Source organism: Chlorocebus sabaeus, chromosome 16, assembly GCF_047675955.1.
Source record: "Chlorocebus sabaeus isolate Y175 chromosome 16, mChlSab1.0.hap1, whole genome shotgun sequence".
Taxonomy (NCBI): domain Eukaryota; kingdom Metazoa; phylum Chordata; class Mammalia; order Primates; family Cercopithecidae; genus Chlorocebus; species Chlorocebus sabaeus.
Window position 1 is genome coordinate 37,550,022 of NC_132919.1, and position 26,722 is coordinate 37,576,743.

At 56.3% G+C, this 26,722-nt stretch overlaps 1 protein-coding gene and 1 long non-coding RNA gene across 6 annotated transcripts in view; one reads left to right on the forward strand and one right to left on the reverse strand.

Moving 5' to 3' along the window:
* The window catches only part of BCAS3 (BCAS3 microtubule associated cell migration factor), a 710,433-nt gene extending 690,511 nt beyond the window's left edge, over window positions 1–19,922 (forward strand). For 2 of the 5 annotated variants that reach the window (XM_008011214.3, XM_008011216.3), the window contains one exon: window positions 19,071–19,922. In XM_008011214.3, the coding sequence (XP_008009405.2) occupies window positions 19,071–19,219 (149 nt within the window). In that variant the 3' untranslated portion in view covers window positions 19,220–19,922. Of the gene's footprint in view, window positions 1–6,210; window positions 6,277–15,681; window positions 15,773–19,070 lie in introns of all 5 variants that reach the window. The other 3 variants (XM_037993643.2, XM_008011209.3, XM_037993644.2) reach the window with 3 other exon arrangements.
* Window positions 19,923–20,561: 639 nt separating this feature from the next.
* On the reverse strand, window positions 20,562–26,690 carry LOC140708649 (uncharacterized). Its single transcript, XR_012088800.1, has 2 exons — window positions 26,054–26,690; window positions 20,562–20,853 (listed from the first exon to the last, which is right to left on the reverse strand). It is a non-coding gene; the product is annotated as an uncharacterized lncRNA (long non-coding RNA).
* Window positions 26,691–26,722: the final 32 nt, after the last annotated feature.

Below are 26,722 nucleotides of genomic sequence, written 5' to 3' on the forward strand. Positions count from 1 at the left end.
CATGTATACATTTTACTCCCTGACCTAGTGCACCCACATCTGTAACCCTTCACAAAACCATATTACAGCCAGTGCATTCTAGTACTTTCTTTTCTTCTATTATTCTAAGAATTATCTTGTACTTTCTATTTTATTTCATTTTTTTAAAATGCACTCATTACCCACTAACGTGATTTCATAATACATTGGTGAATGGCAATCTATGCTTTGAAAGTCAGTGCTCTAGCTTATTCACCTAAATCCTCTGAGTTTTCCCATTTATGTATTAATTACTCTGCAGAAAAGGCTTTAAGATTATTTTCAACTAAAGCTTTTCTAAAGATTTCTGTCAGGAGCTACTTTTTATGTATTGAAAGGGCTGTGCCTTTCTTTTTCTCTTGTTAACATAAAAAGCACACTTTGAACATTAGGCAGTTTTTAAGTGATCACGGGATGGTTTCAGCAAGTTAATAACAAATATTTGTTGATTGCTATGTTTTGCAAAAGATGACCTAAAAGCACTATTCGTGTGTGTGTGTGTGTGTGTGCATGCGCACTAACGTGTACTAATAAAGTCTTTCATTTTAGGACCATAAAAAAGTAAGCTCTCAACAAATGTGATATATTTTTACTGGAGTCGATCAGATATGTACCAAATAACTAATCCAAATAACTCAGTATATTGGACCCCTTTCCTGCCTCTAGAATCAGCTCTTCCATAGGACCTTGGAACTTCTGCCTGCGTCAGTACGGAGGGCCGGGGACTTTTTCATTCTAAGGCTACATTTCTAGTAGGTGTCATATTAGACCCATCCCATCCCAGGGTGCCACATGATCAGATGACAGTAATTGCAGGCACCAGTGCCATGAATTATCTTTTTTCTTTTTTCTTTTCTTTTTTTTTTTTTGAGACCAAGTCTCACTCTGTCACCCAGACTAGAGGGCAATGGCACAATCTCGGCCCACTGCAGCCTCCACCTCCCAGGTTCCAGTGATTCTCCTGCCTCAGCCTCCTGGGTAGCATGGATTACAGGCATGCGCCACCACGCCCAGCTAATTTTTGTATTTTTAGTAGAGACGGGGTTTCACCATGTTGGCCAGGCTGATCTCAAACTCCTGACCTCAGGTGATCCACCCACCTCTGCCTCCCAAAGTTCTGGGATTACATGTGTGAGCCACTGCACTAGGCCAGTTTTCTTGTCTTTTAGCCATCCCTACTCTCTGGTCAGTCTCATTTTAAAAGCAGATCATTGATTTATCAGTGTTCGCTATAGAAAGTAGTTGACCACATTGGACTTGGCAGACATTTCAGAAGACGTAGTGTTGGTTAGAATGTTCTGCATCCCACATATTTTTTAAATCTGCAATTTAGAGAGAACTTTACGCAGTCCAGCCCTTGGGGTAGATGGATGCACCCTACTGACCCAACTCATTGCAAGGCCATGGAAATAGGAACTGACAATGTTGCCCCAGGAAGCTGGAGAAGTGACACTTACATGTGTTGTGCGGGCCTCCCAAGTCCCTTTCCCAAACTTGAGATTCTCTGATTCTCAGTGAAAGGTGAGCCTCCTTTATGGGTCCTGGGTTAGCCACCCTGTTCCTGTCCTAAGCAAACCCGGAGGTCGTGTGAGCTGAAGATGCTACCTTCACAGGGCTAGCGTGGCTCATAGCCCCATAGGTCACATTCCCTGCTTCCCTACCACACACAACCACCAAGCTGCTTTGATCTTTCCATAGCATCTTCTCTCCTTTTCCTACAGCCGCTCTATCAGGTATTTTCCTACAGCCACTCTATCAGGTAAATTGGTATTTACCCGATACCCAGGAAGGGTTACAGTCTTTCGGCCTCCTGAAAGTCCGAATTGCTCTCCTCTCCAGGATCCCCAGTGAGGCCGCCCATGAGACCCAGTGTTCGTCTTTAATTTTTTCCTCCGAGCCTTACCTCTCCAACTTCCTGGGTCCCCTTCTCAAGACAGGCAAGGGTGATTCATCGGTGCAAGCCATAGCTTCTGGCTTTGTCTGGCTCTCTTGCCAAAGTCTCTAGGCTTCTCTGGGTAATATCCCTGATTGCCCACTGCTCCTAAAATTTCCCCTCTCTCTGCAACGCCAAGTTCCTCAGCAAATGCTGTCACCCAAGCAACTTAGCCGGGACCTAGGGCCTTTCCTCTGCCTTATCTAATTGGGCCCCGGAGTTTTCCTCCTTCTATAGCATCTACAGAAGTTCTCTCAGTGTCTTCTCTTAATGACCTCATCAGTGGCCCAATGTGTTCTTTCTGTGGGCGGGGCAGACAGGCTCTGTGGGTATCTGCCAGTTTCTTCCCCAATAGGCTGGAGAAAAATCAGAGACATGTTTCCTATCCTCAAAGAGATGAAAGCCCCAGAGGAGGCCACCATACTGAACAGTGGGTCTGTTTCTCTCTGACTTCTACCCCCAGCTTCCCACTGGGCCTCCCTAGCTGAGCTGGACCAAGTGGAAGTCAGGAGTGCACCCCTGCCCACAGGGCATGGTCTTTCTAGGATGCAGAGGCAAAGCTAGAACTCCCCAGTGCCTAATGCCCTGATTGTTGAGGGTGGGAAAAGAAAGTGTTCCCAGAGGCACAGGGCCACCAAATAGAGGGACCAGTCCCAGCAGCAGGTCACAGGTGTCCCTGCTTGGAACAAGAGGGAGCAGCTGCACCAGCGAGACTGTGGGATAGCCGGTGGCCTCAGCAGGGGTGGCGGTGTTGGTGTTGCTATTTGTGTCTCGATTCAGTGTCGGATTGCCTATTCCTAGCTATTTTCCACTGGCAGAAGAGGCCAAATCTGAGAGTCCTTTCAGTTCCCAGCACCAAGCTCCTACTATTGGGAAGAATGTGTGTGTGGGCGGCGGGGGGTGGGGTTTGTTTCCCCCTTTTTGTTGGGATTTGAAGCCCTCATCAAGAAATGGGGGAAGCCTGTGACCCTGGGCAAGTGCCTTTCCCTCTCTGGGCCAGTTTCTTCCTCTGTGACACAGTGTCGGGAGGAGGAGCTAGTAAATGTAGTAATTGTTGGCCCCCTGTAACTCTGATGTCCTGGCTGCTGTAAGGAGCACTCGGTCTCTCTCATTTACTCCTCTCCACGGTAGCAGTGGCCACACCTCCCATGGGACTTGTACACCTCAGACTCTGCCTGCCACATAAATGTCCTCTAATTGTCAGAGCACTGCCAGGTAGACCTTCCCCTCTCCAGTTTACAAAGGGAGAAATGAAAGATTTGAAGTGACATTACAACTAAAAGATGTGGGATTAAAATAAGATACCTAGCCGGGCGCGGTGGCTCACGCCTGTAATCCCAGCACTTTGGGAGGCCAAGGCAGGCGGATCACAAGGTCAGGAGATCGAGACCACGGTGAAACCCCGTCTCTACTAAAAATACAAAAAATTAGCCGGGTGCGGTGGCGGGCGCCTGTAGTCCCAGCTACTCGGGAGGCTGAGGCAGGAGAAGGGCGTGAACCCGGGAGGCGGAGCTTGCAGTGAGCCGAGATCGCGCCACTGCACTCCAGCCTGGGCGACAGAGCGAGACTCCATCTCAAAATAAATAAATAAATAAAGAAAGAAAGAAAGAAAGAAATAAATAAATAAAATAAGATATCTGGGAAGAGGTTCCAGTTATTAAGATCCTGCTGGTCTCACCTGGTCTGAAGAGTTGGAGTTTTATCAGTTATTCTCACCTTTTATTCAGAATAAGCAAGGATCCAGCAGAGGAAGGGGACTGTCACTGGCAGGCCCTGCCTTGACTGCTGTCTCACTTCCCTGCTCAGAAAGTGCCCAGGCCTGCACATTACCACCCAGGCTCCTTGCCATCATGTTTCTGGTCTCTTACAGGCCTTCCCCACCTTCCCCTCCAGCCTGATCTCCCACCTCCCCTTCTGCAGCAACCTCTGCATATTTCACCTCCTCCACCTTCATGCAAACATAGGATCCCAGCATCCCCAGCACGCACCCTGTTCCCCTGGCCCTGGTGCATGTTAGTCAACCCTCAGGAGACCGCTACCCTCCCATCCTGCCCAGTCGTCATCTTAGGCCAAGCTCAAATCTCACCTCCTCTGTGTTGCTTTCCCTGACCGTGAAGCCAAATGTGTGCAACTCTCTCTGTCTCTGAATTTCTGCACCACCTACTCGCTGGATACTTGGACCTGGGCAAAGAGTGTATGCTGCCTTTTCCATTAACTTGCTCACCAGTTCCCTTTGTTCTGCCATTGGAAAAGGTCCAGCCCTGGTGGTCCCTTCAGACCCTCCCTCACCCATACTCCCACGAGTGTCTTGGCCCACTACTGGTTCTTTGAACCGAGTCTGAATCATCTTTGTTATCCCCAACCACCAGCCTTCTCCCTGCCCAGCAACCAGCACTGGAAGGAGAGCCAGGCTGAGCCTCAGTTAATGTTTGTTGAGTGACTGGATGGGTTTCTGTGGCCCCTGAGAGGTAAATGAAAGCCAGTCAAAGCAATGGGAATCATTATTGATTAAAAGTCACACTTGTTAGTTTCCGGCCAGGTCTCAAATCTGATTCTGGGTTGATCATTTTCCCCACCCCACCTTTGTCACTAAGGCTACTGGAGGCCCCACCAGGGGCAGAGCTGTAATGGGAGTTTGGGCTGAGACTGTCCTCTGCATATTTCTTAGCTGTCTAAAGTCACCTTTCAACTCTTTCACCAAGGCACAGTGATTCCTGTCAACAAGGAGGAAGTGCCAGTGTGACCTCTGTGACCCTTCAGAGTCCCCTCTCCAGGTGCTGCCCCAACATGAAAGCAGGAATTACTGTGGAAAGGCACAGGCTTGGACTGAGGGGCTGGGGGAGGGCTGTTGGACCCCCAGAGCATGGGCTCTCCTCTGGAAGCATTAACAGAGGTAAATGGTTAACAAAAGGGAGGATTTCTCCCTGTTCCTCCTCCTCTGCCACAGTATTGACTTTTAACCACTGACCTTTCTGTGAGGTGTGAGATTCTGAACAAAGTTGAACGTGGTCATGGATGGTTAAATTCCCACCTTTCCCTTCGGCCCCTGCCTCTGCCCTCTGCCTTCTCGAAACATGGCCCGAGATGTGGAGGCCACCCCCTGGATGTGGTGGCTGCTAAGAGAAGGAGACACACTTGCTCACAGAAAATGAAAGTTGGCTATGACCCTCTGACCCTTTAGGAATCCAGAGTCTTGGCTCCTAGAAGCCACTGAGCACTGTAGTAAGAAAGCCAAGCCAAGCCAATCTGATTGAACTTAACAGAGAAGTGAAGTTCCCTAGCAGAAGAAGGCATTTTGGAGCACCCATCCCGGAAACAGCTTCCTAGCCTCGGCCTTCTACTTATTTCTTCCTGCCCACTCCTCCTTCCACCCCACCCCGCCCCCAGGGACCTGCCAGCCCACTGCATAAGACATTTTTAAATTTGCTGGCAAAATCCCCCAGCAGCAGGCTTCGCAGCCCTCCCCCGTTACCCACATATTTTTTTATGGGGTATAGCCCGCTAGCTTGCAGTTCCACCCCTCTGCACCCTTCATTGAGTTTTGGGAGAAGCACCATCCGGTCGTGTCATTTGTTCAGGATGACTTTTCCATTCCGTGCCCACTGTGTTCGTTTTCCTGGAATGTTCCCATCATCTCCTGGCTCCCGTTGGCCAGGGCCAGCATGCCATCTCCACGCGGTTGTGTGTGACGGTTTGGTGCTGACCCAAGGGGTGGGCTGGAGGAGTATGAGCCTGGGCTGGGTCCTTGGAAAGCCTGGAGTTTCTTGGTTTTGTGCATTATCCATCCCCGACCACTGAGAGCTGAATAGGAGCATGCAGTTAGCGCCCTTGAGCTGGTCTTTGTGACCTTTCCCTAAGCAGCCCAATCACACACTGCCATGCAGCTTTGAAGTTCAGACCTGGTTTCCAAATCCACAGAAGCTGAGAGGAGAAAGAAAATCTGAGTGGTTACCCAAGATGCCGGCTTTGTCTCTACATCCTTCCCTACCTCAGCCCTGTGCGGCAGGCAGGAGTGTAGGAACTCAGGCAGCTGGACTGGGGAGGAGGGAGAGAAGGAAGGATGATACCAGTTTAGGCTAGTGACAAATCTGTAAAACCCTAGATGTGCTGTGTCTGGGAACAGACCAGGAACACCCCCACGAAGCTCTCAGTGGTCAAACCAGATTTGGGTATCGACTCACTTTGATCTCACCTCTTCCTGCTCTCTTAAAGGTCCAGTTTGTGATCCTCTTTAAAGGAATATTTTATTTTCAATACAGACACAGCCCTTGATGTAGCAGTAAAAACCTTCCCCCCCGAGAGACACGTGGCTGTGAAGTGTTTTGGTATGTAACATCCTATCTTTGCCTACGTGGAAGGGGTTATCCCATTGCTTCTTTTGTTCCTCAAGAGGGTGCTCTCCCTAAGCCCTCGTGCCCAGGCCCAGGAGCACTCTAGGGAGGGCAGGGGTCAACTCAGATGGGAGATCCCTTCTGGCAGGGGACTGGTTTGGGATGGGGAGCGGCTGTCATCCTTCACCCAACAAGAGTTTCTTTGAGAACGCTACTCCCTGCCCCCCACTTTGAAGATGGAAGTCAAATTTTCGGACTCTGCTGTGCAGAGCAGAGAGGTCACTAGGCTCTAATGCATTTACCATTGACTGCCCCTCTTGTAGTGCGTCTATTAGTGAGTAATTTGATTTGTACCTATTCATTTGCAGTCCCTGCAGGAGCCTGGAGCTGGCCCCTAGTATAATTGGTGCTGTCTCTATTTTTACATCATTAGATTAGCCCCGACTCCTGGCCACTTGTTGTCTGCGCTTGTCTGTCCATTTATACAACCTAATGTAACACAAAATTCATTACTGATCACATTACTTTCAACTCTGAAGCCAGCCTTGTGATAAACATTTGGTTAACCCCTTCCTACCCACGGGAGGGCTGACAGAACAAATGCACTTCCACCCGACAGGCAAATCAATATCTTAATACACCAAAGTGGAATTGCATTTCTAGATTTGTTATTCCTCCTGGAGGAGCAAATGGAAAGGCTCGCCTGAGCCAGCTGAATTGAATAATGAATAGAGCCCCGGCACCAGCAGCCAGTCTGCGAGCACAGCACAAAGGCAGACCGGCATCAGCCCGGCCTTTTCCATCTGGACGGGCGGCGGCACCACCACAATTAGCTGAGACCGTGATCCTTTCCCAGCCACGGCGTGTGGGCTTGAGACACAGGCTGGGACCCCAAAGAGGGCAACAGAGGCCATGCCCCAACACCATTCCTTTAGCTAGGCTTGGCCTAGAACACTAGATCAAGAACTGGATTAGTTAACTTCAAACCTGGTTCACTGATGTCAAGGCTACCAGACGCTAAATGCCACCAAGAAGTTAAATCTATTACTAAACTCAGGTTTACCATTTGGAAACAAACCTAAAAAGCTCTTCCTCTTTAGAGCCAGGTCAGTGACATTGGGATTGGTTGGTTCACACCAACCTGTGTGTGTGCGCCTGTGCCCAGGGCCAGCATTCTTCGGCACGCAGATGCCATGTGTGCCTGTACATGGTTCTGGTTCTCTGGTAGGGTTGCTGTGAGCAACATGTGGGACTCCAACACGGGAGCTGGCCAGGAGTCTTAAAGGGACCTCAACCTCAGCACAGCATTATTCATCTAGAAAATTCTCTCCTACCCCCAGCCTAGTCATCCTCTCCCCAACCCCCATTGGTCTCTGGGTAGCAGCCACAGCCCCAGTAAGTCATTAACTTTCAGGACAGCTTGTTTCAAAGTGAAAAATACTCCCACTTATTAAGAAACTCTCATAAAGCCTAGTGCCGGGCACAGTGGCTCACTCTTGTAATCTCAGGACTTTGGGAGGCTGAGGAGGGTGGATCACCTAGGTCAGGAGTTTGAGACCAGCCTGGCCAACATGGTGAAACCCCATCTCTACTAAAAATACAAAAATTAGCCAGACGTGGTGGCACGCACCTGTAATCCCAGCTACTCAGGAGGCTGAGGCAGGAGAATCAGCTTTTGTTTTTTGGCTTTTTTTTTTTTTTTTTTTTTGGAGACAGAGTTTCACTCTTGTTGCCAGGTTGGAGTGCAACGGCGCAACCTCAGCTCACCGCAACGTCCGCCTCCCAGGTTCAAGGGATTCTCCTGCCTCAGCCTCCCCAGTAGCTGAGATTACAGTCACCCACCACCACGCCCGGCTAATTTTTTGCATTTTTTGTAGAGACGGGGGTTTTACCACGTTGGTCAGCCTGGTCTCGAACTCCTGACCTCAGGTGATACACCTGCCTCAGCCTCCCAAAGTGTTGAGATTACAGGCCTGAGCCACCGTGCCCGGCCAGGAGAATTGTTTGAACCCAGAAGGTGGAGGTTGCAGTAAGCTGAGATCGCAACACTGCACTCCAGCCTGTGTGAAAGAGTAAGACCCTGTCTCAAAAAAAAAAAAAAAAAAAGGAGGGAGGGAGGGAGGAAGGAAGGAAGGAAAGAAGGAACTCTCAAAAAGCCCGTACCACAATGATTAGAAAAATTGGCATAGGGGAAGGAGAATGAAACCATTACCATGAAAGTCATAAGTGCCATGAACAGAAGATCCTCTAGTGGGAAGGGAAGTGGGGAAAAGCAGCCCTCTAGGGACCATTCTGCCTGGATTTGGATATGGGGAAGTTCTGGGCAGGAGGCCGAGGGGCAGAGGCACTGAAGCCTGAAACAGGACACCCCCTCTCACAGAGGACTGCACCTTGGACCCTGCTGTCCCTGCAGCTGTCCAGAGCCCTTCCAGGCCGGAAGTGGCAAACAGTCCTGTGAGACGTGGACGTCCTGGAGATTCCTGGAGAGGGCCAGGCACCACTCAGGGCCTTGTCTATTAGATGGATTCTTCCACCATCTCTCATACCTCTCCTCCTTCGTGTACAGGGAGGGGGCAGGGAGAGGGGCGCCTCCTTGCAGCAGGCCCAGGGCCTCAAGGTGAGAAGTAAGGGGGGGGAAGGGCCTCACCCTGTCCTGGGCTGTAGGACCAGGCCCAGGTACCGAGAGCTCCTTGTCCCAAAGACTCCAGAATCGTAACCCTCAAGCACCTCCTGCTGTGAGGAGCTATGAAGCAAGCAGGGGTCCCCTCAGCAGGGTATTATGACAGCACCACATCCCAGCAGTGGAAGGACACTGGTGTGTCACTGAGTGAGCCTGGGCACAGTGCTTTCTCCTCGGGGTCCGGAGACCCTTTCAGAAGGAGTCAGGGCACTAATTCCCCACCCCCACCCCCGATGAACCCCCAGCACACTGTCTTGCTCGGCTGCAAGCCCGCAGCTTTGACCTCAGCTGTTAATCCTCTCAGGTGGGTAAATGGAACACGGGGGTGGGGGAGATCCGTGTATCCCATGCTGGCCCCAGCCCCATAAGCTCTAGAAAACAGATAAGGGCACAGGCCTTCGCCTTTGCAGAACAGGATGGACCAGTGGCAGGGAGGAACGCCCGTCTGCCTGTGGAATGAGAGACTGATTTCTTAACCTTGATGGAAAAGGGGAAAGCCACATCTTACCAAACTCTTCCGCTGCGTCGTAGGGAATTTAATTACATTTGGACATTGGAATGAGAAGCAGATGTGGCTCTGGCCTGCTGGCCAGCAGCTCTCAAAGGACAGCCACTGTCCTGTGGTCTGCAGGGCTCAGTGCTATCTCGTCACGCTGGAGGGTAGCTCGGGGAGACCCCTTCCCAGGAACTAGGGTGGGTCTTCCAAGCTTCAGGGCTGGACTTCAGGACACAGACAGGTCAAGGCCAGCTGCCAGCACCTAGTGCCAAGGACCAGTCTCCAAGCCCTGTCCCCTCTTCATAGCCGGGCAGAGCAGGCCTGTGTGCCGGTGCCTGAGACTCCTCCAGGCCCCTCATTGGCATCCACACAGAGCGGTGGCATGGCAGCACCTGGATGGGCGTTCTCCATCCCAAGCCCTCCTGCCATGCCCCTCAGCACTGAGTCCACCCTAAATGGCATTGGCCAAGGCTCTGCCCCCAGGTTGGCACCGAGGAGCTGGAGCTAGGAGGGATATCTCAACCCCCCTCCTGGGGGGCCCTCCGCCTGCTAGAGACAGCAGAGGCAGCAAAGCTTATTTTTTTACCCAGAGGTCTCACGTGCGTGTCCAGTGCAGGTTCTGCTTCTTAAAGCCCCCCACATGCTTTTCTCATTAGAGCCATACACGCCCAGTGAGGTCACTAGAGCAGACCCTCCCCTCCTGTGCCACAGATGCTGATGCAGATGAGAAGTGAAGTGACTCACTCAGGTCATTTGGCACATCTGTGACAGAACTGAGGCCAGAGCGAAGTCTCAGTCTCTTAGCACAGTCCTCCTCCCCAGGCCGTCCACAGGGAGCAGCAGGGCAAGGTTTCTCCCACATCTGGCCGATCCTCGGCATGGCTCCGGCCAGTCCTCAGACACATCCAAACTAGGGACATAGGAGCTGGGTCAGCGCAGCCTTTTCTGTCCCCTCATATAGCATGTGGTGACCGCGTGTACTCTGCCTTGGTCAGGGTTTCAGGTTTCGCTAACGTAGTGGGCACTGAGAGGGTCCCTGGATGTGGGGTGCAGTCGAGGTGGTCTGGGTGGGTGATCTTCTCCTTTGAAGCCAAGACTTGGGGAGGTGTGGGTAAGGTGGCTTTCCTGGGAGTGAAGTGTGGCAGCCTTCTTGGGGGAAATAGCCCCAGTCCCCACCAGGCCAGCACTCTTTAGTCGTTCAAAGGCTGCAGAGGAGAACCCGCGCTGGGCTGGAAGCTCTGCCTGGAACTCCAGTGCCCTCCCCACGACACACACAGGCACCATCAGCTATGCAGGAGAGGCGTGGCTGCAGTAAGGGACAGGCCCCTCCCAAGTCCTCTGGGCTCTCTCCTCCCCAACCTTTCCCATCTTCATTCTCCCTTCCCCAGCATTGCAATACACATCTCTCCCAGCTTCTGCCCCTGTCCCTGCTGGCACCCGCAGGTGTCTGGGGCTCTAACCTATCTCTCAGCCCCGCTCATGGCGTTAAGGCCGCAATGGCTTGCTCTCATGAACGGGGCTTCCGGGGGCCTGAGAAGCTTTACTCTGTGGGTCCTAGAGGGAAGGGGAATGGCTGGGGGAAGGTGACATGCCCGTGCCCTCCCTCGTTGCTCGGGTGGAAGCTCAGGCACAGAGAGGGCCCACTGCCTACCTGACTTGCAGTGTCCTCAGCCCTCACCCTAGCTAGGTGTTGGTCATGACTTTCACCTTCTGGGGCAATGGACGTCTGGCGGCATCTGAGGTCTCTCATCCTCAGGTCTCCCAGCAAACCCTGCTGAGGCTTTAAAGCACCTGTGCCTGGCCCCAGTGGCCAAGGGCAGCAGTTCCAGGCATCCTGAGTCAAAAGCACCAGAGATTTCCCTTCAGTGTTTGGAGCTGGTGAGGGCTGGACGCAGGATACGCTATGCGGTCCTGTTTCATTCTGTGACAGCATTCTGGATCTCACTACCTGTGGGGTCAGAAACAAAAGCTGGGCAAGGAGGAGAGAAAGCATGTTCCTGGGAGCCTGTGTGTGGCAAGAGACTCCAGCCAGGAAGGAGGCCATGCCTGCCCCCAGGCCCCAGCACTCAGGCAGGAGCTCTCAGGAGCCCAGGCTGTGTTGTGGGGAAGGCACCAGTGCATGAGGTGCCTGGGCCAGGGGTCTGTGCTCAAACTTAGGTATGAAGCCCCCGAGATAACAGCAGGCCAGAGTGAGCCCTGCTTCTCACCGGCTCCCTGGTGCCTGCAGCCCAAGCCAGGGTTCCTGTTAGCAGAAGCAGAGGAGTCTTTTCATCCTCAGCTTCCAGAAGCTGCCCTCCTTCCTTCCTCCAGCATGCCTGGGAAGGGAACAGAAACCCCTGCCAGAGGAGAAAGGGGACTCCCTTCTCAGTCCCTGCTAGCCCAGCCCCCCATCCTCCCAAGCGCTCACTGCTGGTGGGCAAAGAGGACTCCTGGTCTGTGGGCATGGCAGCCTGGCAGCCTGTGAGCCCTGAAGCCTTAGGGAGGAACCTGGTGGGGAGGGGAGCCCCACACTGGTGGGTGAAGCCTGGCGGGGCGGGTGGTGGGGAAGAGGGAAAGCGCCGGGGAGCCAGGAAGCCTGGGAGGTGGGTATACTGAGTGCAGTGGGAAGCAGGGCTGCCTTTAACTGCTGCACTTTTCACCTCCTAAAAAGTGCCCTGGGGGCTGCGGCTGGCTCCATCCCAGAGTGTGGTCTCTGACAAGGCTGTCAGGGGTTTAGAGCCAATCTCAGCCAACTCCGTCTCTGTCTCACAGAGCAGGTCCCCGCCTCCTCAGCCACCCTCTGGAAGAGACAGCAGTTGTTTTCAGGCACAGGACTGGTGTAAGACAAGCAGCCCCCCCCCGAGCCATGTCTGCCTGGGCCACCACCTCTCCAGGTGCCAGCGCCAGCACCAGGAAGCTGCCAGCCCTGCTCAGCCCCACACAAGTTGCTCAAGTCTTCCCTCCACTCAGCCTCTCTCTCTCCAAGCCCCATTTTGCATAGCCGGTCCTGTTTGCAGGACATAAGGGCCCTGTGTGCAGGCCCCTTGCTGACCAAGTTGATCCCTTGGGGCAGACCCCATGTGGTCCATTTACTGAACTTAGAGCAGTCACCTGACCCGCTGGTCTCCTCTTCACATGTCCCATCAAGGGAAAATGCAGAAAATGCCTGACCTCCTAATGAGAGGACCTCCCCAACTATGTACCTCACTCCCCATTCAGGAACCCCCAGGCAGAAGGGGACTGAAGCTGTTGGTTGCAAACCTCCTCAAAGCCAGGCACTGGGCAAGCGCGGGCAGCTCGGCTGGCTGCTGTGTGCCGCGAAGCCATCACTCCCCTGGGCCACCAGCAAGCCCAGCCCCAGCAAGGGTCTTAATCACAGTCCCTGCTGATGTGGGAGAGCTGAGAGGTGGATGCAGAAGGGAAAAATCGATGCATGTCAACAGGGTTGGAAATTTATTTTCCATCTTGGAAGAGGGTATTTGCAAAGAGACGAGGAGGGAAATGAAAAGCTGTAAACACATATCTGCCATCTTCCTCCCTGGGCCATTTCTTGATTAAAAAGAAGGAATCCTTCCCAAACTCCAGTGGAAGCCAAGCTGATGAGGGCCTGGATGGCAGAGACACCTGCTGGGGAGGGAGGCTGGAGAGGGACCCTGTAGTCCTGTGGATCATCACAATGACTAATCCGATTGCAGCAATAATAGTAACTCACATTTGCTGACTGGAAGCGTTAAGCACTTTGTGATGCACTCTACATGCATTATTTAATTTCATTCTTAGAACCAGGCCATGACACAGACATTGTTAACCTCATGTTCGGGAACCTGAGGCACAACGATTCGAGTAGCTTTCCCAAAGTCTCCCAGGTAGCAGGTGGCCGGGGGCTGTGCTCTTAACCACTTCCCTAGACGCCTCCACCAAGCTGGGCAGACACTGCCCCTCTGCCTTCTCAGGTTCTCCGAGTTGGGGGGATGGACTGGCTGGGGGAGACATCCTCATCCTCCCGCTCACTGCTGGAAGCAGGCAGAGCTGTGGGTGCAGGGTCAGACTGGACCCTAAGGTCTCATCCTACTCCCACCAGGCAGCGTGGGTGGAGAAATGCAGCCAGGGCTCAGTCACAGTGCTCTGCCAGTCCCTTCAGTGGGCAGCATCAATGCTCATGTACAGAGCCGTGGACGCTGCTCCTTTTGTGGTGGCAGAAGTGCCAGAGCTGCCCAAAGGCTGAACCAGGGGCCCCAGGCAGCCTCTTCCTAAACACATACAGAGTACTGCCCTCCCTGGCCCCACTCAGGTCCCTGGACTAGGGCTCAGTGCCCCTGCTTCCAGAAGCCAGAGGAGCTTTTCTCAGGGCCTTTGATTGGCCAGACATCCAGCTTGGAGGAGACCCAGAGGACACCAAGCCCGAAGCAGGACTTCCTCACTCTTTTGTTTTGTTTTGGTTTTTGAGATGCTAGGCTGGAGTGTAGTGGCACAACCATAGCCCACTGCAGCCTGGAGCACCTGGGCTCAAGGGATCTTCCTGCCTCCCGAGTAGCTGGGACTACAGGCAATGCTACCACACCTGGCTAATCTTTTAATTTTTGGACACGGTTTTGCTGTGTTGCCCAAGATGATCTTGAACTCTTGGCTTCAAGTGATCCCCTTGCCTTGGCTTCCCAAAGTGTGGGATTACAGGCGTGAGCCACTGCACCCTGCCTGACTTCACCTCCAACCTGCTGCTGAGCACCCAGGTTTGGCCTCTCCAGCTTTCCCTGCGTCTCACACAGGCCCTGTGCCCTCCGCATTTCACCCCTCCCGGGGAGTCTGCTGCCCATCAACTCACAGCCTGGCAAAGGGACCACAACACTGCACTGTGGGCGGGGGGGCAGGGGCCATGCTGCATGACCCAGCTCAGCAGTAGGGTGAGGTGTGGGCAGCTGTGCCCTTGCCTCCTCACAGACAGAGAGCGACCCCACCCCACGCCATCTCCCTGGGCACACGCTCCCAGGTGACCAGGGTTGCTTCTCTCTAAAAAGGCCAGCCCCCTCTCTCCGCCCCCTCTGACACCTCTGAGTTTGGACGGGCTCCATATGGAGTGAGGCAGCATGTGGATCCAGCTTGCTTTTTTTTTTTTTTCACCCTGAGAACAGTAGTGCCAAGGATCGAGCTGTCTCATCCTTCACTTGTTTCACGAGAGCAGAGGCACCTTTCCTTCAGGTGCTACTCATTCATCATCCCCCTACCCCTGGGGCCTGTCTATCCTGGCCCAAGGCATAGAGGGGCAGCTGCGGGTAACAGGCCCATTTCCAATATGAGCCAACAGGAATGGCTCTCCAGCATGGGCATGGGGGCTGGTCTTAGTGATGCCGGAGCTGCCAGCACCCTGTGGCCCACACCAGCACCCGTTCTTTCTTGGGGGATGGGGGAAGGGGGTGAAGAACCAGGGCTAGTGGCTGCTTCCTCTTCCTTGGTTTTGCTCTCTGCAGCGTGGGTATATAGCTCCCACCGCCCAGGGAAACCACATCCCTGGAGAATGCAAGGTCACAATGAGGTGACTGGGTCTAGCTGCTTGCCTGAGAGCCACTCCTCCTCTCCTGCCCTACTTCGGGGCCTGGAGAACAAGCTCTTTTAGAGCTTTTCCCACTGACCAGAATCTCCACACCTCTAAGTGGGGAGGCGGCTGGGGACACTTTCCTTATTTCCTGCCACAGAGCCCCCAGCACTCCCTTCCAGGCCCTGGCAAGTTCCTCATGGACTTCCCCCACAGGTCCACCTCAGCCACAGGACAGCTGCCCAGACCTGGGGGTCTTGGGAGTGGGGGAGGAGGGCAGCAGCCAGGAGTTGGGCCACTGAGTCAGAAGGTCCAAGGGCACCCCTAAAAACTGCAGTCTGTCTCCCTGTCCTCTTCCGGCAACCCACCCGCATGGGACCCCATCTGGCACTGCATGGGCCGTAGGTCCCCACCCTCCCACTTCCTAAAACTGTTCCTCATGCTGAACCTGTGACTCCTCTCCCCCTCCCCCACACTGAACGGAGTCTTGGCCCCCTCTGTCACAGCAGATCCATCTCTGCGACCTCCAAGACCGACTGGTCCCCAGCCCCTACACATGCATGTCACTGTCCTCCTTGACTGCAAGCTCCCCTCCTCACGGTGTGCCCCCGCACCTCCTGACACCTCTCCACCTGCTTGCAGAGATCAGTGTACTTCTCAATCGTTGTCCATATCTTTTCCAAAAAGATTCCTCAATGCTTTTCTTTTCAAAAGGGAAAAAAAAAGGAAAAAAAAAACAATGCCAACAGCCCAGCGTCCGTGAGCAACCCAACAGTAACAAAGCATGCGTTCGGGATGGAGGAAGGTAAGGCCACACATTTCCGTTTGCCGCTTGCTCCTAGGGCTGGGCGGCCGGGATGACTTGGAGTGGGGAATCTGAGCAGCCTTCCTCCCCTCCACTTCCCACACACACCCCTGCCTGCAGGGGGAGGAACAGAAGGGGTCTGAGAGGAGGCATGGAGAAAATCGCCCACAAAGCTGCCCTGGGGCCAGCAAGCCACCGTTTCTTTCACTGTTAGTCTGTGTTGAAGAATGGGCCCCCACCTCCCCTTACCACATCTTTTATTCATTCATTCATTCATTCATTCATTCATTCATTCATTCATGCTAGAAATGTTTAGGGCACCCATGATTTTCCAGGCCACTAGGGATACAGAGATAAGGCACAGAACCCCCCTGAGGGGGTCTCCTCTAGATGAGGAGACACATGGGAGGGCGAGGGGGCCTGGGCTAGGAGTCAGCATAGCGCAGGGTGGGGTCTGGCAGGCTCTGTGGGGTGGCAGGACGGGCTCACAGAGGAGTGGATACTCGTGCTAAGCTTTGGAAGATGAGTAGGTGCTGTGGGGCCCAGGGAGCCAGTGTAGGGCTTTTTAGAGCAATTTACATGAGCACAGGCCCAGAGGCCTAGAACCACCTGGATGGGTCCAAACACCGCACAGCTTCATCACTTTCATGTCTCAGACATAATAACGGGTACCACTAGTGAGGGGTTGGCAGCAGGTCATGGGAAGGCCATTTCATAGTGCTGGGGAGTTCAGAGCTTGCCCTGGGAACTGTTAGGAGTGGTTGAAGGCTTTTACGCAGAGGAAAAGCAAGATGAGGGCCGTGCTGTAGACAGCCCACTCTGGCTTTGGCACAGGGCGGGTGACCTGGAGTCAGGAGACCGAGGCACACAGTGCAGGCTTAGCCAGGGCAGAGGCAGAGGAGGGAGAAGTTCAGCAGAGCCTTGGTTACCCTGGGATGCAGGGGCGAGGGAGGAACGCTGCCCCCATCCATCTTACCCAGGCCTAACTGACAAAGGGAAAGTTCGAACAAGGCACTCGGGCAGTCCCTGGCCCCCAAGAACAGCACATTCATCTTGTAAGCCCCTGGGCGGCTTTCCCTGAACTGTGGTGTGATGGGCTGGAGTGCGTCCATGAAGACTGATTGGTGGGACCACCGAAGCTGCTGGGGTATTTGCTGGGGGCCTATGCCAGGGGACGGTGAGGGTGCCATGCCTGGGCCTGGGCTCCCATTTCCTGGCTTCCTTGGCAGTGTGGACATAGAGGCATTTTGCATCAAGGCTGTTGAAGCTGTCCCTGAGCTGTAAAAAGGGGCCAGCCTTCCCCATCCTGGTGGCCCTGCCTGCTTCTTCCTCGGGGGCCTTCTTCCTTAGGCCTGGCGGCCCGATCCTAAGGAAGCCCCTGCTTTTCTTGCTCCTGCCAGTGCTCTTCTCCCGCCCGCCTGGCCCTGCTGTCAGCGCCCCCTAGTGCCGGGCCGGCCGCGCATGAGGGCGGTGGTACCTCAGAGATCACCCACAACTCGGCTTGCTTGTGGGGAAAGAAGGCAACAGAGGCCGCTCTTGGAATCTGGAGCTTCCACGTAGAATCCCCAGGGTCTACTCTTGGCTTTACCACCCTCTCCATCTCATAGCACGATGGCCTGTCACCCCAAATTACGGTGATACTGAAGAAGGAGCAGGAAAAAAAGATCCTACCTGCCTTGTTTTCTATCCATATCCAGATAGCTCTTGACTTTCCCAGGCAGCCAATGTCCCTTGGAGGTCAGGGACCATAGTCAGGCCCTTGGCCCCTGTCCACAGTCCCATCCCCCTACTTTCCCCAATTTGCCAAGAGGCCCTGGTGTCCCAGTGAACTGTCCCACCGAGACCCAGGCCACAGACTCGGCTGATGGATCCCAAGGGCCCCTTCCCCCCACAAGGCCCAGGTGCCTGCCTCCTCCCCACTCCACTCTGTGGCCACTGCAGGCCTGCAGAGAGTGGGGGTCAGTGGCTCGTTCCTGGCTGGCTGGTGCTGGCCGGCCCAGGAGTGAAGGCCGTGACCCCTTCATTCCCTAACCAGAGCCAGCTGTACTGCATGTGTGGTGGCAGGAGGCCTGGGAGTGGTTGCAGGCTGAAGACCAAGGTCTCAAGCCAGACCAGATGAGTGCAACGTTTGTGCACATCTTGCTCTTTCAAATGACTGCTTTGAGGTCCTGCACTCCTGGGCAGGCCAGACCCCCTCAGTCACAGGCAGGCGTTCCTTGGAGAAGGTTGCAGGTCTACATATCTTGGCTTGGGGCAGACACCAGAGACTGCCCAGTATGTCTGTGCCCACATGTCAGAGCCCCCGGGGGAGCCTGAAAGGGAATCGGAACTGGCCACCTTCAGAAAGCCAAGAAGTCATTGGTTCTTCCTTACACTCAGCAAGCAGGGAATTCCGTTACCAATCCACCTACCCCAGGACCTGACTTGGGTCCAGAGATGATAGGACAGTTGAGGGGCCCATAGCTGAATGAGATGGGTCAAGCTGCCATATCTGAGATGGCATGCAGGGCCAATATGGATGTGCAGGGCCACGGACGCGGAGGAGGAGGAGGGCAGGACTCCCTGCCTGCCCTTCAGGTTGATGCTGAGGGGCATCCAGGAGACTTGGGGCCCAAGAGGAAAGGAGAAAGGAGGCACCTCAGGCAAACAGGGACCCTCTCTTCACTGAAGAAGCCCCCTCTTAAACCAGGCATCCTCTCCCAGGGAAACAGAACACTTGCCAGGAGGTGCCAAAGATGAGCCAAGACCTGGCCATCAGGCAGACTGTGTGGGTGAGCATGAGTGAACGAGTGAGTGGCAAAGCCAGGCAGAAGCTCCAGGCACAGGCAGGGTAGGAGAGAGGTGGGGACAGATCAGGCAAGGGCGCTGCAGGCCCTCTGGTGTCCTGGCTTCTCCCCACCTGCCTCCCCTGTAGTGCCAGGACAGGAGGCACTGTGGAGTTGGGGGCATGCTGGCTGAGCATGAGTGTGTGCAGGTGCGGGTACAGGCCCCGTGAAGAGCTGTGTCGTCCACACACATTGTCAGGGTGGCCGTGCTTTGGGCCTAAAGGGCTTCCCGCGATAGGGAGACCGTGCTCTCACACCGGAGTCTGCCAGCCAGGGGGCTTTCCCTCCCCTGGCTGAGCCTTCCTGTGACGTGAGCTGCCCCCTGCCCATCCAGGGAGCAGGTGGGGATCCGCCTGTGGAAGGACACAAGTGAACCCAGAATGGTGCCTCAAGGCAGGCAGCCTGGCCCAGATGGTGCCCCCACTCCCCAGGCCCAACTCTAACCAGGCCTGGCCCTCTCCTGTGTCTTGCAGAACTTCAGCGAGAGGGAAGCATCGAGACTCTGAGTAACAGCTCAGGCTCCACCAGTGGCAGCATACCAAGAAACTTTGATGGCTACCGATCTCCGCTGCCCACCAATGAGAGCCAGCCCCTCAGCCTCTTCCCGACTGGCTTCCCGTAGGTACCAGCAATCTGCTTCTGACTGGCCAGCCCCCTCCCCTGCCGGAGGAGGGGAGGAGCCCCGCTCTGGTCCTACCCTCCAGTTTCTGCTCCTCCTTCATCAACCACCTTCCCCAAGCTTAGTGACAGCAGCCACCCGTCCTACCTGGATGGAGAAGAGACCCTTCTCCAAGCACCTCGGCGCACCTACCCTCTGCCACACCTGTCAGTGGAGGCTGTGGCCAGGAGAGACTGCAGAAGCTCGGTCCCTGTGTATGTTTGCATATGACATCCTGCATTGGATCCGCTTTTGTATTTTTTAACCATACCCACGGTGGGGCGGGGAGGGGGGCCTGGAACAGTGACCAGATCTGGGGGCCTGAGTGGGGACAGAGTTGATAGTCCACTCGGCCATCTTGACCCTGAGTGGATAGTCACAGCCTCAGCTCACGTCTGTCTGTGACACACTGCCCCCAGCTTCCCCTGGTCAGCCCCACTCCAGCACAGGGTGAACGGAGGCCCAGAGTACTAGGGAAGGAGGAAGGGAGGAGACGCCTCTTCTTCCTCCTTTCTTTCCCCATCTGTTCATGGGAAGAGTTTGTCTTTCTTATCTTTAAGCCCCTTTACCCTGGTCCTGTACTGATCAGTGAAGGAAACCGTGGTTACTGAGGCCCTGTCAAAAAGTGCACGTCTTGTCCAATAAATCACGCTGCAATTGGTGTCTATCCCTGAGTTGCTGGGGTCAGGGTCCTCTCCAAACGCTGAGCAGAGTCCTTTGGCCTGAGTGCCCAGGATCCCAACACCCCCTTTCATGTGCAGCTTGGGGGCAGAAGGAGTCAGTGGAGGGTTGGAATGGGAAGAACTTTTGTCCTGGAATTTGGATGGGGCCTGATTTAAGCCCATTCTCCAAGCATCTTGATTTAAGTCCATTCTCTAAGCATCTTGCCTGTTACCAGTTCTTGGAGTGCCACAGGGTTGGACCCTCCTCCCTGGGGATCAGGGCTTGCCATGTGCTGGTGGGTTGTTGTCGGGGGGAGAGTCTGGCAAAGCCTTACCTGGGGGGTACCTTGTAATTGCTTCTCTTTTTAAACTCAGAAGATGGAAGGGTGGTCAGGTGAAGGTGGGTATCTCGTGAAACCTGGCTGGAACCTTCAGATGGCAAGTTCCTGATTTTGTCCCCCTGCCCCACCACCACTACTTCTGGACCTAAAGTCAGTGGCAACAAGGAAACAAGAACAGGGAGAACAAATGGTGCATTGAGCAGGAAGGAGAGGAATGCTAGTCCTTTGTCCCCTTCCCTGGCCCACACTTCCCAGAGACCCCAGGGAGGCCTTGGAGAATGGAAGGAAACCCACAGAGCCAGGTGTGGTTTGGGTGAAGTTTAATGGAACAGCCATAGAAAAGTTGAGTTCACAAACAGGCCTTCCCATGCAACTGTCCAGCCAGAGCTGGGGCAGCTCCTGGGGACTCTGCCCGCTTCACACACACCCATCCCATCCATGGTGCCTGAGAAGCCTTCGTCTTCAGTACCCTTCACCAGATCAGTTGGGCATGTTGAGGGCAGAGGTGGAGGGTTGTTGAATCATACTAGGCTCTGTAAGCTAAAAAGATGATCCTGCACGGGGTGGCATGAGCCAGTCCCTCCTGCCTGGGCACCTGCAGGGAAGAAGTCACATGCCAGACCAAGGCATGCTGGGAACACTAGCCTGGCCCCAACAGTAGGGGGTGCTGGAGGAGCTGCAGCTTTTCCCCATCTTGCTGAATTATTGATGGGCCTGGCACTGCCCCTACCCCAGCTACAGCCATGTTTCAGTCATGGGGACGAGGAGGAGCGTGCTACCAGGCTACCTGTGCATGCTGCCCATGGCCTGTCTTCCTAGGGATGGCTTCAGCTGCCCTAGGAAGCATGAGCCCCTCTGTAAACCACCCCAGGACACATGAATGTGGCAGAGACCTTGCTGCCAGGGGCTCTCTCAGCCATTCAGGGAACTGGCTGGCAGCTTACAGAGTCAGGAGTCCTCCCTGGCCTGGCCCTTCCCCTCCAGCGGGGGCAAAACAGCTGTGGCCTCCCCCGGGCAGGGAAAGTGGTGGGTGTAGGGCTGGACTTGCCGGCTGAGCTTGCAGGACAATCTGGTTATTCATCTGCTTGAAGCCAGGGCAACTCTTTGAGTATGTGGGGGAAGGGTGAGGATAAGAGAGACCAGATAAGCTGGCCCCACAGCGGCTGCCACTGGAGCTCAGGTTATCAGAAAGGCCCTGGGCCTGGCCTCCGGCTAATTGGGGAGGTTATGAAGCCTGCCATAGCCTGTAATCAGCTGGAAGTGAGAGCTGGGCCCCAGGGTGGGGGACCTCACTGGCCACTGGCCCCAGAGCAGCCGCTTCCTATCCTCTACAGATAACATCCAGGGCAATCTGGGACTCTCCCCCAGCCCCAGCAGACCTCATGGTGGCATCACCTGGGAGGGCATCAGAACATGAATCAAACTGTGGCTGGATCAGGGGACCTTTAGGAATCCATGTGACCTCCCGATTCTCTCAGCACTATCTGGTCAACAGGCAGCTTTACTACGGACTTCCAATTTGATGAAGGAAAAATATCTTCATGATCTGGAAAGAGGCTGGTGGGAGCCAGCGTGGCAACTGAAGGAGCAAGAGTACTGTCTGGGATGAGAAAAGGCCCGGGAGGCCTGAGGCCAATTCAAGCACACAAGCTCCAACACCAGGGCCAGCCCCTCTGTAAACGAGCAGAGGCCAGGCCAGGCAGCCACCAGTCTGGAAGTGGATATGGTTTCTCAGTGATAATTTTTTATTTTCACAATTCACGGACTCATGAAACTAGAAAGTACCTGAGAGTTCTGTTCGATCCTCATTTTTTGCAGATGACAAGCAAGCCTGAGCCCTAGAAAAGGGCAGGGCCTTGCCCAAGGTCACAAAGTCACACACCTAGTGAGCTGATCCCTGTCTGCACCTGGCTGCTTAACACCCTGGCCAGTTCCCTTAGAGGGACCCAAATCAGAGCTGACCTTGTCCTGTGCCCCTATCCCATCCAGGACGCTGACCCTGCTGACCCCCATGCGGACTCCATCAGGCTTCCTGTCCGGGCTGACTGAATTTGCAGCTGCTCCCTTGCCCCTGTGTAGTTGGAAGGCAGCCCCCACACTGCAGACCTAGAACTGGAGGCTCTAGAGGCAAAGGGACAGTGCATCCTGTATGTCTCGAATTCAGAGCAAGAGCCCAGGGGGAGGGTGGCAGCCCTGGCATCTCAGGATCACCTTGCTGTAGGAGCAGGGGTAGGCAGCTCAGCAGCACCGGCTTCTTAGGAGTGGGTTTGGACTTGCTCTCTTTAAGATCCCAGGGTCCCATCCCAGCTCTGCCCCCGGCAGGTACGTGGCCTTGGGTACATGACTGCACCTCTGGGGTTCAGAGTCCTCATGTGTAAAGGAGGGAGTAGAGGGGAGAGAGCAGCATGCCCTTCCCGGGGGCGCGACAGAGCGGAAGCAGGCAGAGGGGAAGCTGCGGATCCAGAAGGCAAACCCATGGTTCCAGGGGAAGTTGACAGCCAGGCCAGGTGCCCCTTAGCAGGGATGGGGAGGGCGGAGGCGGCACAACGGGAGCCCGGATTGTGGCACGCCGTAACCACGCTGCTCCAGGAAATCCCGACCCGCTCCCAGCGAAAGCGTTTGCGAACGCGAACCCAGAGCCTGTGAGCGCGCCGGCAAGCCCCGCCCCTCTGTCGCAGGTGGGCCTGTCCTAGGGGGTCCTTCCTGCGCTCTACCCCGTCTCTCAAGTCACTCAGTCGATCGCCCCGTTCACGCTCCCGTGATCCCAGACACCCATAATCATGATCTCGCCTCCATAAACATCCAACGCACGAAGGTTCACAGACGCGCAACTCACTTCTGCGGACCAGGTGTCCCAAGCGTACAGCCGCCACCCGCGGAACCGCGGCCCCGGGCCAGTGAGTCGTCTGCAGCTCCCCGGGTTACGGGATTCCCCAGAACTCTGGGAAAGTTACCCGAAGTCCATCGGGGATGCGGCCTTGTTTTTCGGCCGCGTGATCTCGCCCTCAGGTGCAGAACGACGCCCTTCCCGGGCCCACAGCTGCCAGGCTGGGCCTTGCCATCGCATGCGCCGGGGAAGACCAGGGACCGGGCCACACAGGCCGTGGCTGCAGAGGCGCTTCCGGGGCCACCCCGCGACCATGAGGGAGTCGAGCCGCCGGCTCTCCCCGCGTCCCCCTCCCCATCCTAGCCAGTTGGCCCGACCCTGCACGGGATAATTGGGACAGGAGGGAGGCGACGGGCGGGCTGCGGCTCCAGAGAGACTGCGCGCCTGTCAGCGGCAATTTGTTTAAGTGGACGGGACGGGACGGGCCGCTGCGGGCTGGGGTCACCGAGGCCGCGGCCCCCACCCCAGCCAGACCTGGGACCGCGGGGGAGCCCGGCCCGGCCGCTAAACGGGGCTGGCTGGCGCCAGGGCTCCGGGAGGTGCGGTCCGGCGGGGAAGCCGTGATGGGAAGCGACTCTGTCCAGGGAGTGTCCTTCACCCCCACACTCCCCACGTCCAGGCAAGGACCGACGCGTCCGGCGGCACCCTCCCAGCGGGCCCATAGCACGGGCCACACACGTCCCCTGAGCTTAGACTGGGCACATTCGTCTGCCACCGAGGGCTCCCAGTCTGCAGCCCGCGCCCCGACACTCGGACGCACGTCCGTAGCCGGCTCTGCCACGCGGCCGCACAGCCCGAGCTTCCTGCTGCCCACTGCCCGCGGGCTCACTTAACTCCGGCCCTGCACACAGAGGAGGAAGCGGCGGGGACCCCCTGCCACCTCGGAGGCTCAACCCGGGGAAGGCCCCAGCAATCCCCCTTAACCCTGCGAGAGGTGACGGGGCCAGAGGACGTAAGGGCAACCACGCCAGGCTCCCGACCGCGGCCCCACCCGGCCCAGGCAGTCCCCGCCCCCGCCCCCTTTCGCTGTTGCGGGAAGCGCTGGGCACACTGACCGCGCGCCACCGGCCGGAGCCCGCCCGACGCCCCGGCCGGAGACCGCCTGCGAGAGGGAGGGGCGGCCGAGCGCGCGTCCCCCGCCCGTCTGCGGGACCCGGCCGATGCGAAGTGACAGGGGCCGGAGCTTTGTTGTGGAGCCTCGGCCGCCTGGCGCCAGCCGCCCCCGCCCGCGCCCTCCCCCTCCAGCCCCGGGCGGCCCGCGAGGCGCCCCCCGGGGCCTCTTAAAGAAACACGCACACTCAGCCCCGGGGACTCCGCCAGGGACGCGGGTTCCTGGGAAGGGGGAGGGGGCCAGCCTAGGCGGGGGAGGGGCCCAGCGGGAGCCGCACGGCGCCGCTCCAGGGTCGCCCAGGCCTCCCCAGCGCCAGTTTTCGATGAGCTGGAGAGTTTGGCTGGGGGTTGCTACAGACTCTTCAGAGCGGCTGCAGCAGGACCTCAGAGTGATTGCGGGATCCTGGGGCGGGGCAAGCGGTGGGATCCTGGCCCCGGAAAGCCAGAGGGAAGGTCGGTGCCACTGTAGGTGGGGTCGCCGTCCCCAGATGCAGCGCTGCGCTGTCGCCGCCAGGTTTCTCGGTCAAATAACCCAGGCCTGAGTGTTTCAAACTCTTCAGGCCTCGGACCCCTGGACCAGCTATGGATGGACTAATGAAATGTACTAATGTCTAAAGCGCACACATTTAGATGTACACATACTCTTACAAGGACAAAAGTATGTGTCTACACACACACACACACACACACACACACACACACGACTTTGCAAATGTATTCACGGATTCCTAGGCTGGTACCTGGGTTCCCGGCTAAGGAAAGCTGCCCTGGTTATTATCTGGTCACTTCACCAGCTGCGCAAACGTGTCCACAACGGGTCCCTCCCTGAGGGGCCACATCTCGCCTAAGGTGGAGCCGGCAGGTATTTGCCTATGGAAAACTGCAATGGTTCCTGCCCCGACTGCGTAGACTGCGCAGCACGGAGTCAAAGATTCGTTCTGGCCAGAGAGGAGGTACTAAGAGAGGAGCCACCCAGCCAAGAACGAGGTCGTGGAGAAAACCCTGTGGGGGCGGCGCTCATGTGCGGTGATGAGGAGTCGTGAGGCCCCTGGGGTCGGCACCGAAAAGTATGGAAAACGGTTGCAGAGGCCAAACTGCTTCCGTCAGTCCCGACTCCGCACTGCCAGGAGAGATCCGACCTTTAAACGCCGCTCCCAACGTTCAACAACGAGGTGCCCTGCGACCGGTGTGCGCAGCGGGCGGGCGCCTGCATGGGGAAATGTTGGATGTGGGATGTACGCGCCCACCACGCGGTTGTACGGGTGGGAATGTCACCCGTGGCTAGTGCATGCTCTGTCTTTTCCTTCGGAACACGACCTTCAGGAATCAGCCTGAGTGTTCGCGCCCGAGCCCAATTGGAAGCAGGTGCGTGGTCGCTTCACTCTCCCAGTGCACACCTTGAGTTACAGCTCTCGCTGCGTACAGACGGCACCACACGGGGCCCGAAACACACACATACACATACCATCACTTCATGGGGGGGAAATACTGGGGCTGCCGGAAACAGAAGACGAAGACTGATCACGGAAGAGGGGGCTTCAATCACAGGTGCTAGCCGATACCCCAACTCCCGCACGCGTTACTCAGCACTCCTTAATTTAGGAGACGTGCACTTCCGAGAGATAAGAACAAACTCTAAAAAAGTGGTTGACAGAACGAAGAGAAGATACCGGTATTTTGGATGAAGGAGACTTTCGTCTCCGGTACCGGATAGGGCGAAAATTCGTTGGGTCGCGGGTGGAGAATCCGGGGTTCGCCCGCGCAGTGCCGCCCTGTGCTTAGGGAAAGGTGCGCTCACCTTCCTAGCCCCAGGACCCGCTCCTCCCGGCCGCTGGAAAGCTCAGGGCGCGGCCCGGGTCTGCGGAGAACTCCAGGTTCCTTCCGAGTCTTCCGGTGAAGGCGGGCGTGGGTAGGGGGTCCCCGCGTTTCCCCAGCGCAAGGCCGCGTCCAGCTCCCGCCCGCGTCGGCCCCAGCAGGGCTCGGCCATGACTCCACTCACCAGCTCCCGCCACCTGGGATCCGCTCCCGGACCTCGGCCGCCCGAGCCTCCCGACTCGCCCGCCCACCGGCCTCGCTTTCCAGCGCCTGCAGTCTCTTTCCAGAGTGCAGGGACCCCCAGGCGGCGCCGCGACCGGGAGCTGGGTCGGAGGCCAGGCTGGGGCTCGGGCCAGAGCGGCCCGGCCTCCAGGCGCGGGAGAAGGAGGGCGCCCCCTCTCCTCACGGGGCCGTGTCAATGCTTTGCACTTGGGGCCGGCGTGCGGCTGCGGGCCCTTCCCCAAGGCCCCGGGACCCGGGCGCCCCTCGCCTCAGGCCCTTTCGGCGGGTCAGGTCGGCCCACCGCGCTCTCCAGCCCCGCGCAGGCAGCCACCGGCGCGGGCGGGCGGTGGGGGCCGGGGCAGGAGGAGGGGTCTCGGGGCCCGGCGGCCCGTCATTGGTTAATATTTTATTCTGTTGACATGTTTTCTTA